Consider the following 14,799-nt stretch of genomic DNA (forward strand, 5'->3'; position numbering starts at 1 on the left):
GCTACATAAAATATATTAAAAAATAAATAAAAACACATTTAGCAATGTTAAGTGAAATAGTATATTTTTAATACAGTTCAATAATTATTTTAAAAATAATTTGTAGTGTTTGTTATCGGATGAAATTAAATCTGTAAAAATTAATAATTATATAATATAAAAGAGAAAGAAGAAATTGTTCAACCTCTTGACCTATAAACCACAATCAGTCGTATAGACAAGAGGATTCATTAAACCTTTATCGTAATGAAATCCTACACTGGTAGTAGGAAACATAAATTAGCGAGTCGAAATTTACGCAATGGTAGAAAAATCAATATTTTAAAATATAAAATGGAGATCAAATTCTAATAGGGAATTCGTTAAATTTTACACATTACACTTTTTACTGTTTTGTAATAAATCAAACAAGAGAATTAATTTTCATAACCAACAATTATGAAACTAAGTAAATTAACTAAAGGTACAACAATTAACTGCTTTTTCCAAGTGGATACATCATTTTAAGTGCCACTATCATACATTACGAAAAAAATCACAAACGAACTTTTTCCAAAGCTCAGGGAATAAATTAAAAGCTTCGACTTCTCTCGTTTATTATATTTCAGATTAACTTACAATATAAGCTGAGGGCTTATGCGTGGGAATATAATTTTTCTATTAATATATATATATACATTTTTTTAATTTTTAACATTACTTTCTAATAAAATAATAAATCCTAACAGTCCTGAAACAAAAAACAGAAAAAGAAGTGGAGAATTCAATTTTTGAAGGGAGTAAATATCGATTAGATTCGTAAAAACCTGGATAATTTTTTTTTTTCAGCCGCTTTTAAAATGACGAAATCAGTTAAAATTTTATGCCTTGGTATCCTGAAAAGCAACTTGGATTTCTAGCATTTAATTTTTTTCGTAAACGATGTATGTATATGTTATATTAAGTGATATAAACGTAATAGTTGCAGGCAATCTAACAAGAGAAAAAAAAAAAAAGATGTAGCCAGTGCAATCAATGAATACAAATCTACTATGTTTAACTTACTAAGGAGAATAAGATAGGTGTGGTTTCTTGTGGCTACCTTACTGAGCCATACATATCAAAACACCAAACCTACGGACATGTAAATATTATTCAGCTCAGTAAGTGACACCAACCTGACCGACTTTTAAATTAAAAAAATCAATTTTAATTACTTCCAGATGATTTACAAGGTGTCACAGCCATAAGAAAAGCTGTGACAAATAATATAATGCAAATATTATTGTATCCTTTTTTAGAAATTAAATTAGAGGGAAAACGACAGGATTATATATTAATGAACAAGCGAACACGGGAAAATTTTCAAGTCATGAAAAAATCAACCCCCTCGTACAAAACAGATTTTTTTAACAATTCGATAACACTACCGCTGATGTGTAAATTATTAAAACCGAATCTGTAGACTATACCACACCATTATTTACAAAAATAATTATCACAATGGAAAAGATGTAAATTACTCAAGTGTCTGTAATATTCCAAATAACACTTTAAATGACCATTAAAAAATCGAATGTATTACATAACTATAAACTTGTAGTGGATATATGAAAAAAAAAAATGTTTAACCGGTTGATTATAGTAATTTTTTATTTTGCCAACCAGTATATTATCAGTAAATTTATGTTAAAATACGATGTTTCTTTGCGTACCTTCTACCACGCCATATTAATCAAAATACAGGATTAATCATTTTCCGTCAAATAATTTATCCTCATAGCGTAATTTATATATATAAAACAAGCTGATATATAGCCTCACAGAGATAATTAAAAAAACATGTGATTTTTAACCTTTTCCTTTAAATGGTTTACTAGCATCTAGAATTTTCTTTAGAAATTGTCTGGAATGACGCGATTCAAAATTACTAAAATTCCATTGAAAATTAACGTACCATGATATCAATACGTAAATTACATTTTTACAGATGGGTGGGGACTTTTTAGTATACCTGAACTTGCTATTCTATTAATAATAATACTTGCTGCGGAATCGAGGCACTTTTTCTACTTCATTAACAGATTTCATATAATTATTAAAATTTTACCAATGATAATAATAATTTGTGATTCTAGTTTAAGCAATAGTTTCTGGACAAACTAGGACCTAACTCTTTTATCTTGATTAATAAACTTAATTAAGGGGTAAACAATTGCTACGTAAAATTATTCAAATGGGATAAGCAAAAACGATTTTTTAATTAAATTCATATCATATTGTTTTATCTCATTTAATATATCTTTTCAACTGAATTACGAAAACATGACTAAAAGAATTTTATTTTCAAGGAACATTGGACACGCACGCACACAATTTTTTTCTAATCATTAATAATAAAATTAACGCTATCCTAAAATACAAATTCTATAAGCTATTTTCACAGCTGGGTGATTTCATCTGTAGTTAACAATACGCAAGGGGATGTTGTGGGGGAAGTCAATTACAAATAAGTTATAGTACAAGATCCAGCAGCTGATTTCTGCAGGTATGTTTTTTTAAATGAATAATTAATGATAATTTAATACATTATTGCCGGGTTGCCTAGCAAAAATTAGCCGCAATTACTTTTAATTAAATATGTTGTAATTAATTTATTTTAACGAATTGCAAATATTTTTTTTTTAAATGACTTAAACGTCATTCGGAAGAAAATAATGTGAAGAATGTAAAAAAAAAAAATGGGTGCCAGCTCTCAGCCGCAACCTCCAAGTTTCCAGGTGTAAACGGGTATGTTATTGTTAATTATTTACGCTTATCGTAGTTTTCAAAAAATGTATATACTAAATTGAATTTTATTTTTTTCTGTACGCGATAACACATGGTTGCCTGTAAAAAAAAAATGGCCGCAAGTAGTGGTTACCATTATTTGAACTAGTTACTTTGTCTAGATGAGTGTGAACGAGAGAGAAGGAATGCGCGCGCTGTTTCATGTTGTAAACAAGAAAGCAGCGCGACTATCATGTACAGAAGAAATTAAACTTTTTTGAAAAACACGATGAGCGTAAATAATTAACAATAACATACCTGTTTACACCTGGCAACTTGGAGGTTGCGGCTGACTGAGAGCTGGCAACAACTTTTCTTAACATTCTTCACATCATTTTCTTTCAAATGATGTTTAATTCACTTAGAAAAATATAGTAGCAATTCGTTAAAATAAAAAAATTGCTATATATTTAATTAAAGGTAACTGCGGCTAATTTTTGCTAGGCAACCCGGCAGTAATGCATTAAATTAATCAATCGTATAAATCGAGTTTCGTTAAAAAAACAGATACCTACAGAAATCAGCTGCCGGGTCTTAGACTATTACAACTAACTTTCTACCATTAAAAAATGCATATGAGTTACAGTAGGATAAGTTTAAAAAGTCTCTAATCGAAAAGGCGTATTACGGTGACTGCATAAAATAATGCACCAGAACTTATCCCTCACTTAAAAGAATGGAGGGAAAATTAATAAAACTCGATCAATCTGAAACATCTGTAGTACGAATTAAAGGTACGGTAATACATAATATTACCGTATTATATATATATATATAAATAATATTACAGTATTAGTAGTAAGAAGACAGAGTTTAATAATAATTTCAATTAATTTTCTTCTTTCGTTAATTTAGTTTTTTTTTTATGTAACTTAGCTCCTACATATAATGGACAATTACGCTGAAAAATCTTATTTACAATAATATTGTTATTATGTGCACATTTCTTTTTAAGGTAAGTGAATAACTATACGGAAACAATTTCCGTTCTAGTGTTCACGGGCAGCGAATAACGTATTTATATGGTAGAGTATGTAGATTGAAAGAGTAATATTTAAATTTATTTATTGACCACTTCGATAACTAAAAGTCTACTCAAAGTTACAGTCACCGTTTAAAGAAATTAATTTTCTAGCGTAGGGAAAAATGTAAGCTTGAACGGAAATTCGAACCCAAAACCTTCCGGATGAAAAGGAGAAACGCCTCTCCGTCAGAGAATATTCTTCGAAGAATAAATAAAGAATATGTTTGGAATGAAAAAATAAAAAAAATTTTAGCGGCAGTGTCTTACGCACATTGAAGCTGCTAAACTATAAACCTACAAGTAGAAGAGATCTAGATCGTCCAAGAATATGATGATGTGATCAATTTAGAGATGTAGGTGGTGTAGTATATGGTGATTTATAGGAAAGAAGAAAATTTTCGTACAAGTTAAATATTAATTAAACAAGAAAAAAACTGTTGTCTGGAACAATTTTTTTTGTTTCAATCCTGGAGTGGGTTTTATAAAAATTTGATCATAAATATTAAATATGACTATAAAAGTATTATTTTTTTATAAAAAAAAAAAACAAAAAAACAGTATTATATATTTACCATTTAAGCCATAAATTTAATTACAATATTTATTTTGAAAATCATATTCATGTTTGCTTCCCTTAATAAATTAACTAAATATTTTTTTAAATAAACGTAAATCTAATAGTTTTTTTTTTTAAATCTTCACTATTAACCTGCATCAATAACGATTAAGCTTTCTTCGAAACCAAATCATATCATATTAATAAACAACAAAGCCAACATACGGTGAATAAAAAAGTAGTTCACGGTTAGGAATGAATTACTTCCACAAACGACCATAAACGATTCAATTTAATAATATGTACAACAAAAAATGCTCAATATGATTTTTATTCTTTAGTAATATATATGTCTCATCAAATATATATTTGTTCAATACAATGAATTTTACATAAATATTTGCTTTTTTGTAAATTTTAAAAACCTAACCTTAACAGGTATCATCTTAAAACGATACTTCCAATAAGCCGAAAAGTTTACACGTTATCCGAACTAGCTTAATTTAATTTTTTTTTTTTTTTTTTTTTTTTTTTTTTAATTTGTGACTGTTAATGAAATTAAAATTGCAATGTAAATTAAAAAAAAAATTTTTTTTACACACACACACACACACACACATCTAAAATTAATATATTCTACGAACATAAGAAGTCAAACAGATACAGATGTTAAACATCGACACAACAATACCTTGCATCGATGTAATTTTAATTTAGAGATACTCTAATGGAAAGTTTTATTAATCCGATATTTGGCCATTTACATATTTAAAAAAAATATTTAACCGAAAAGAAAAATAGTTAACTTTAATTAGTAAATACTTTTTAACATCTTCTTTTTCTGCTAATACTAATAAAAAATATGTTGTAATTTCTTATAGAGAATATAAGAAAAATAAAAGTTTTTCATAAAAAAAAATATCGACGCCGAAATCACTTATTTACTTTTTTTTATTCATATTTAAGTAGCTAGCTATTCGAATATAACCGTAAATTGCACCCTTAAAAGAAAAATGCAAATCGATATTGATTAAATGAGCAGAATAGTTTAAAGACAAGGATAAAATTATGAATAAAATCGATGCTTAGACATGATAAGCTGAATGAAAATATTTTCATAAAACGTAAATATACATTTCATTATTTAAACAAACAAAATTTTATCTTGAAACTAATTTTATTTTGATACCTTATTTACATATACCATTAATACGATTATCCATAAAGAAAAATTATTTTTAAAGCATTTAAATAATGGCAGTATCTAAAAAAGTAAATAGTTATTTACATGCTTAAAATCTTTTTACTTTCTTTACATTTAAATTTTTGTTTGTTTTCTTATAAACAATGCTCCTTCTCGAACTATAGTTCTGACAAATGAATAAGCGATAGAAAAATCAATTTTACGTATTTACATATAAAGTAATCGTACATTAAGCAAATAAAACATCAATCACTATAAGGTTGTGCACGATTTTGAAAGGGAAAATAACAGGTGTTACAAACAGAAAGTTCCGTTCGGCGTTGTGCCACGCCGATGAAAGAACACGATTTTCCAAACAGCCTCTGGATTAATAATACATTCACATGTAAGTAAAATAAACAAACTAAAATGAAAAAATATATAATTCAACAGTAAGTCTCGACATAAATACTTAGGTTAGTCAACGCCTGTTAGGGATAGATAAACGTTTTAAGGTGGGACAGAATAAAAGCCGGACTGATAAAAGCGTTCGACATCCTCCCGAAACAGAATGTTAGAATGTAAATACGCTTCCAAAGAACTGCAAAAATATACATCCATTAATATACGACGAGTGTAAGTGAGTGAGTGACTGAGTGAGTGAGAGTGTGTGTGTACACGATATCGTTGGTGGCATCTGAATAACCACATACTTTAACATAATTAAAAAAAGATACACAATCTAAAAGGGTTCTTATTAAATAAAAAAGAAAAATAATAAACATACCACATCTTCCATCCACGTATCCATATTCATGGACTACGGACAATCATGGTGTACACACACACACGCACATATAGCATCGGTTAAGTAATAAAAACACAACTGAACGAAAAGTGATCATGGTTTTTTTTTTATCACATCACACTAACAATGAAACAAACAACAGACAACCAAATAACAAACCAATGAGTACAACCTACACGGTCCAGCACCACGGCTCGACTCTCGACTATACGCTGCTAGAGCTTCCCCCCTCTGACCCTAGCCACGACCCCCTCTCACTATTTCATCATGCCTCCCCGCTGCTTTTTCCTCAACAGACAGCTTGCCCGGCTGCCCTGCCCGCCTACTGGACCGACAACTTACAGCTTACCTTGCAGTTGAAAGTCTTGCATTAAATGTCAGAGCGTCTGTCGCAAAACTTTTTAAAGAAAATACCCCCGATTTAGAAATTTATATACAAACAGTAAAACCAGACACTGACATAACAAAAAAGAACATTAACAAACTAATTTGAGAAAATATACACAAATCCTCACTGTTTACTAATTTTTTTTTTGAACTGTAAACTAATTTAACTCTTAGCTATGAGAGAAACAGGAAGATATATGTATTACTTATTCAATGGATAAAATTAGGAATGAAATTTAGAAAGATTCCAAAAGAAAAGAATAATAATGAAAAATAAAACGATAAAAAAACCCGCTAATTTTAACACATAGAAACATTCGATATTAGAAAACAGTTTAAATTAGAATTGATTTTTTGATCAAGAACGTTTTTGATTGATAATAATTATAAAAAACGTTATACTACAAAGGAAATTATTACCAGTACCAATTAAATCTTTTAACATTCTCGACCTCCATCACTGTGTGGTACCGTCTCAACCTTTTATCTAGATGGTCTTCTCCTTGAATCCTGGCCAGTCTTGGTATATTTCATACGCTACATAAATTGATTTAATACTGTCGCGCATAAACTTGGAAATTTGTGTGAAAAACAATGTAACAGTGTTTTAAAATATTTTATGTGAATACGGTTATTATAAAATAAAAACCAGGTACGATTGATTTCAGGGTACACATATTAATTATTTTAAGCTTCAAGATGATCGGTAAACAATTCGAATTTTTCATTTATGAACGAAAAAATTAAATATGGATTCAATTAAAACTTTATTTAAAAATAAACAGAAATTCATAAGAGCATAACGGCCAGAAATTAGAAAAACTCCATATATCATAACCGGTATTAAGTCTTATTTTTTACAGTTCTGGTTTTGTTAAAAGCGTACAAAAAAAAATGTCGGTACAAAGACTGAAGTATGTTATAAACCACTGCATATTACAATACGCAAGACCATCGAAATTTAGATTCAATTCAACAAATGAAAACTTTACCGTATTTATAAGTAAGAGTTTTCACAAGCTAGTTTTTTTTCACCATAGCAAACACAGAAAATGAAAGAGGTCTAATTTCTTCCTTACCGCAGCTCCTGAAAAAAAACAACACGTTTATTACTTTCAGAGAAAATTCTGATGAATTTCTCAGGTGCTTTAAGTAGAATTATACATCAAAGTCATGAACAGAGAGATTGACTCGGCGAAATGAGGCATTGACTCGTCATTTGTCATTTCTATTTGTGAAGCTGCTATAGGAAATGTTTTCGATTTTTATGGAATACTGTTGCAAAGTTGCTTGCTATTAGGTAAAACTTTGCAAAACGATTTTTCATAACATTTTCGGTTTCAAAGTGGCGGGTGCTACCTTTCATAGAAAGGGGTAATAAAGAAGAAGTTCTACCACTAACTAAGCCTCCTCGGCAACCAGAGAATAAATCATGTCTTCCCTCCGCTCTAGATATCACTTATTCATTTCAGGCTACGCATAAAGTGCATCAATTATACAAACTTATCTTTATTTTTAACATTTTCTCTACGAGACTATTTTTCTACTACTAAAGTAGAAAAAACTACTAAATAATTATTAAATAGTAAACTATTAAATATTTAATAATAAGGTTTACGAAAAACTTAACTTTAACGTAAAAAAAAAAATAATTATAAGCGAAATGGGGTTGAAAAAGTATTTTTTCGAGACGTAATCAGTCAGTGATTTCCAGTGTCGCTGGAAGAAATGCTTATGATACTGGCACTATTATTTTTATTTTGTGTAAAACTCAATTTGTAAAATCCAAAACAAAATAAAATTAGGTGTACTACTATCCACGAGCCAATCATGTGCAAGTGCATTAGCCGATGTAATCACGACACATTCCTCCTACAGTAGTGTTTATTAAATAATATCTAAATAAAGACCTGAAAAAAGCATTAGCAGAACGTGAAAATCCATTTTTCAATTAATTCTAACATTAAATTATTACTTTTCGTCCTTAACAATAAGACGTAAAGTTTGTGTCAACTGTAACGGACAGCATTAGGCGAGATCAAGAAACTGTCCGAAATACAAAGAAGAACTGGCAATACAGGAGTTACAAGATCATCATTCAAAACTTACATCATCATTCAATTACTTCGAGGCAAGAAAAATCGTCTTCAGTAAATCGCCAAGGGTCACGTCCCATATAGAAGTTGATGCCACCTTTAAACCAAAGGACGTGATAACTGAAGTGGCACCAGCCTTAGCCAAATTAAAGGAACAAATTATTAACCAGAAGATCAAGAGTCGACCAAGTAGAGAAAGCAGCCCTAAATCGTCAAAGACGAAAACAGATAGTTGTTATTGAACGAAAGAGTTCATCTCCACCAAGAAATGGGCGTTCGACAAGTTCCAAGGTGAAGGAGAGTGAACGGAAAACGGACAAGAAGCCTGCAGCCAAGGTAGAAATAGCAAATATCTCTATACAGGAAACAAAGAAATAGAAAGTAAATTTATTAGAAAAGTAAGACGTAGAAAGAACAAAAATGAAGTCTCCAAAAGCACAGATGCCTTTAAGAACGAGGGCCAGGACTTCGGCTGCCCCATGTGTTCTAGCGGTGAGTGCATCCAGTTTCGACTGTGATGTACTCACCGCGCCACAGGAGCCGGAGTCCTCTGACGCCGGCAGCACAAGATCTTCCTTGATTTCCGGCGGGGTATTTGAAGATACCATGGTATTTGACATCGAGACTATTAGGAAGCTGGAGAAGAGAACCAAAAATCTGATATGGACACCACATGACTTCCTTGTACGCCTAATAAATTAATTTTTTTTTAAATTACATAAAATACATGCTATTTTAAGTACATAAAATTTTATTTCATTAATAACTTCCGATATTTTTCCATATTTATTTTTTTATTGTTACTATTGAATTTTTATTTATCGTAAAAGTTTTTTTATAATCAGAGGTTGATAACTATTAATAAATCAATATATTTAAATTAAAAAAAATAAGAAGATAAAGTCTGATTCGAACCGATGTGCCTTCCCCTTGTAAGATTCAAATATTTCATTAATTAAATTTTTATTTGGTTGTAACTCTGGAACCAATGGAAATAAGTATCACTTATGATATATCGTTGAAAAGTTCTGAATGAGGGCTTATTGCTGCAGTTAACAAAAAGTCCAAAATCCAGATTCTTTTTTGGATTTTGGGCTTTTTTGGATACTTTTGGTTCAGTCGATTGCAATCAAAAGGGTTGATGCACAACTAGATGTTCTAAATCCAAAATTTAAACATCTTACGGCTAATAGTTTTTGAGTTATACGAGATACACAAGTACAGGCGTCACGCAGAAACTAGTCAAAATGGATTCAGGGATGGTCAAAATGGATATTTCCGTTGTAATCTGAAAACCGAAATTTTTCGCGATCGCAATATTTCTTTTACTTCGTACAAGAAACCAAAAAGGATAGCCTAAGAGGAAACCCTAAACAGTAGGCATTAAGATGAAGTTCTTTTTTATGTGTTTTGACAAATTTTAATGAAAGGATGAATATTTATTTTTGCGTGAAGATCTTTTATTAACTTTTATAGAAATGGTCTGCGAGTTGTTTAAGTGGCAAGGGCCGCTTAATGACACCCACGTCATTGTGCTTAACATTTTTATTTTATTTTTTTAAATTCCGTTAAGTGTATATTTTGTAACGGTGTTTTTGAACTGAATTATTTGACGTGAATTTTGATTGTTTGACAAAGTTTCTTTAGAAATGGTATATGTTTTTAAGCGGAAAGGACAATTTACACCCTTGCCATTTTGTGTTTTTTTTTTTATTGGGGGAGTGGGAGGGGGATTTGGTTTAATCCTATGAGAATTGTATTTATTATATGATATCTATTGAAGTGGAAAGGAGCTAGTGTCCAAAGTAATTGATGCCCCTTAAAAAAAAACAAAAACGAGTAAATCTGATTTATTATATGAAAACACTATAGAAAATCGGGAAACACAGTTTTCTGCAATTATCTTACAAGAGAACCCCGTAAAAATAAACGTTCACAGCATTATTTTATTTATTAAAAGTAAAAATCTCTACTGTTTTCTTTAACAAGAAACTTCTGTCCAACGTATAATATTTCCTCGGAGGCTATAGGTTAAGCACGAACAACACTGAGGATAAAACTCAGCGATTTCTCTCTTAAAATAATTAAACAACTCTTTTGAAATTAATTCAATTCATAAAATACGCTGTTTTTCCGTGAAAAATAATTTTTGTCACTGAATTATTTTATTCAAGTCACACTTTTTCTTATTTAGTTCTTTAGGTAATGAAATAGTTATTACTTAGAAAATAACTGATAACAAAAAAACTGTTACACCACGAATGTTCTAAATTCTAAATGAGTACTTTTATCTGGATCTCAATAGGCATCGAGCTACGTTACGTTAAAACACAGCCAAAAAACGATAATTCTATTTCGTTTAAAATTCATCTTTTCTTCCGACAATCGATTTTACCACTGTAAAAAGTGCTTCAAAATCATCGATAAATATGTAACAAGAACAGCAGAACTTCTTTTCCAGCTATGTCATAAAATTTCAAAATTCTGTAACCTGTACAATTTTTTTTCTTTGTTTTGTTTCGTATACAAAGTATTTTTTAAATTCTAAGAAGAGAATAGATTTATTAAAAATAATTCTTTTGTTTCAATCTTAGCTGAATTTTATTTAAGTAATTATGGTGAAGGATAATTATGATGGAACAACATAATGCCAACTTAATCATAACAGTGTTGGAACACTTAGTTTTTTGACGCAATCTCGATCAAAACTGGATCTGTTGTTGGGAGTGTTCCAAAATCATAAAGATTATACAACAAAATATAAAAAAATCATAAAAATATAACATAAAAATGAAAAAGGAATACAGTAACTTCTCGAGTTACGACCACCTCGACTTAAGACCACTCGTACTTAAACGAAAAAATTTCATAAAAAAAATATATCAATTTTTTATAGTTTTGTCAAATATGTATCATATACGAAAATATATATATTTAAAAAATCATGTCTAAAAACAATTATTTTTCTCCGCCGTTTATAATTCTTAATAAATATTTGTTAAATAGGATGATGACCGGCTTATTCAAATAGTTTGAAATAACCGACATTGATGACGCGCTCACTTTCTTCCGATTGGATGTTCAACTTTCTCCTGATAGGTAGTACTAGTGAATTCTAGCGTATCCTGCTTTTGGCGATTGTGTGCGCACTTCTGCTATCGATTGCAGAAGCAATCGATTTAGTTTTGTTGTGCAGTTAGTTACCCTTCGCGTGTGCTTGTGTAAGGTGGCAAATTGTTTTGTTATAAGTGTTTACTTAATAAATAGTGTAAGTAAATACGTAAATTAGTACTTTGTAAATAAGTGTTTAGTTATAAGTAGTTTACTCGCAGAGTAAATTGAAAATTCTACTTTATTTTCTGATATTGTTATACTTGATTTGTGATATTTTAATCCCAAAATGGCTGGTAAGACCAATGAAAGAAAAAGAAAGACATTGAATGCGACAAAATTGTCACATTCAACAGTTTCAACTATAATAAAGGACAAAGAACGAATTTATAAAGCAGTAAAGAGATCGGCATCAGTAAAATCAACATAAAAAACAAAATGGTCCTATACATAAAATGAAAAAATGTTTAAAGACTTGGATGGAAGATTTATCACAAAAGAATGTTCCACTAAGTCTCATGACCATCAAAATTAAAGCGCGCAGTCTTTTCGAAGATTTAGAGAAGAAGGAAGGTGATAACTATGACCAAAATTTCAATGCAAACTTCGGATTTAAGTTTGAAATCTTTCAAACTTCGGTTTGAAAGATTTAAAAAACGTGAAAACTTCCGTAATGTGACAATTTGTGGAGAGGCAGCAAGTGCAGATTCGAAAGCTGCCGAAATCTTCAAGGAGAATTTTAAAGCGATGCTTGAGGAAGGAAATTATATGCAGGAACAAATTTTTAATGCGGATGAAACCGCGTTATACTGGGAAAAAAATGCCCGAACGAACATACATTGAAAAAGAAGCTAAATGCGTGCCCGGTTTTAAACCATTTTAGATCGTGCTACCCTCTTTTTGGGTGGAAATGTCGCTGGTTATAAATTGAAGCCATATATGATATACCATTCCGATAACCCAAGAGCGTTCAAGGGAATCAGTACGGACACATTACTACTACATTATCGTGTCAATAAGAAGGCGTGCATGACACAATGCCTTTTTTGAAAACCGGTTTAACAACTGCTTCGTTGCAGAAGTAAAGAAATATTGTGACGAACAAGATATTGCTTTTCAAATTGTACTGCTTCTTGACAATGCTCCAAGTCACCCTCCACACTTAGGAGAGTCCCATCCAAACATAAAATTGGTTTATTTATCACCTAATACAACATGCATACTACAGCCGATGGATCAAGGGTGTATTGATAACTTCAAAGTGCATTATTTAAGAATCACATTTACTCAGCAATTGCGGGAACTGACAAAGATCAGACATTGAGAGAATTTTGGAAAAATTATAACATTTTTCATGCAATAAAGAATATATCAGAAGGGTGGTCCAATGTAACAACGAAATGTATGAACGGCATATGGAACAAACACTTAAAAAGGTTTAACAATGTGAACTTTAATAGAGAAGAGGAAACAGAAGATGTAGTTAATGTTATTATACAGTTTGCTGAACAATTAAATCTGGAAATTTATAATGAAGATGTAAATAAACTTTTGGAAAATAATCTACAGGAACTCACAAACCAAGACCTGACTGAGATTGAGTAATAACGAGCTGCAGAAAAAAATGTAATGGAACTAAAAGAACTGGATGAACTCGCAGAACCATCCAAAAAATTTGTGCTGAAATAAATGGCATCAGCTTTTAGCAAAATCAATGAGGCAATTAAAGAATTTGAAAATATGGACTCGGACAACGACAAATTTTCGAAGGTACAACGCAACATTCACCAAGCACTTGCCTGTTATAATGAAATTTATAACGAAAAGAAACAACAAACTGTCCAAATAAAATTGGACTTGTTTATAAAAACAAAGAGCACTACTACTACACTCGCTGATAAATTTCAAGAGTAGGCAATAAATATCTCAGTAGCACAGATGATAACGATAATCCAGAATAATGCTTATGTATATATGTATACTATTATTTATGTATGTAATTATTTACTTATATGTAGTTAACAATTAAAAATCAAAAATCAAAAGCTATTTAATTTTATGTACATATGTCTATTATAATTATATTATTTACTTTTGTATGAAATTCGACTTACGTCCGAAGTTGCGGAACCGAACCCCGTCTTAGTCGAGAAGTGACTGTATAGGATAATTAAAATGAACGGATAGAATAAACTGGACGGATAATTAAAATGAATGGATAACGATAACGAAGAAACATTTTGGAGTAAACAAATTTAAAAGTGTTTAGTTTTGAATTATAACTGAAGAGTAAAGTAAATACGACATCACGGTGGAATAACAATGTTTATCTGAACAAAACTATTCTAAAATTTAAAAAAAAAATACAAATTCAATTATAAGCATTAATGGACTAACTGTCCATATGATTAATTTGGGGGTTGCTTGCATTATTACTATGCCATGATGGCATTAAAAGAAATTCGGTAAAAAATATGCAATAAATAAAAAAAGTATTTTTTAGATTTTTGGGGAAAAGAGGAATTTTTAGAAAATTTATAAACAATAGTAAGATAACCGTGCACAGATGTACTGATCTTAATATAAAGTGGGGTTGTGTTGGCAAAATTTTGAGAAACTTAATCTCCAAAACAACAAAAACTAACAAAAAATGACCCCTTGGTGATATCGACCAAGAGATTTTGCCAACAAATATGTGCCCCATATACACCAGTCCATCCCCCATACACACGAGTCTCTGTACAAAATTTCAACAAAATCAATTAATCCAGTCAAAGTTACAGTAACGAACAAATAAATCCGAACACAGTATTTTCAACAGAAAAG

General features: G+C 30.3%; 1 protein-coding gene across 6 annotated transcripts in view; it reads right to left on the reverse strand.

Moving 5' to 3' along the window:
• ERR (estrogen-related receptor) overlaps positions 1-14,799 on the reverse strand; it is a 280,760-nt gene that overhangs the window by 151,381 nt on the left and 114,580 nt on the right. For 2 of the 6 annotated variants that reach the window (XM_075366812.1, XM_075366810.1), the window contains exon 1: positions 6,359-6,593. The exons of the other annotated variants lie outside the window; for them this stretch is intronic. In XM_075366812.1, coding sequence (XP_075222927.1) covers positions 6,359-6,388 — 30 coding nt within the window. In that variant the 5' untranslated portion in view covers positions 6,389-6,593. Of the gene's footprint in view, positions 1-6,358; positions 6,594-14,799 lie in introns of those variants that run through there. 6 annotated transcript variants of the gene reach the window in all.

This window comes from Lycorma delicatula, chromosome 5, assembly GCF_047948215.1.
Source record: "Lycorma delicatula isolate Av1 chromosome 5, ASM4794821v1, whole genome shotgun sequence".
NCBI classification, from domain to species: domain Eukaryota; kingdom Metazoa; phylum Arthropoda; class Insecta; order Hemiptera; family Fulgoridae; genus Lycorma; species Lycorma delicatula.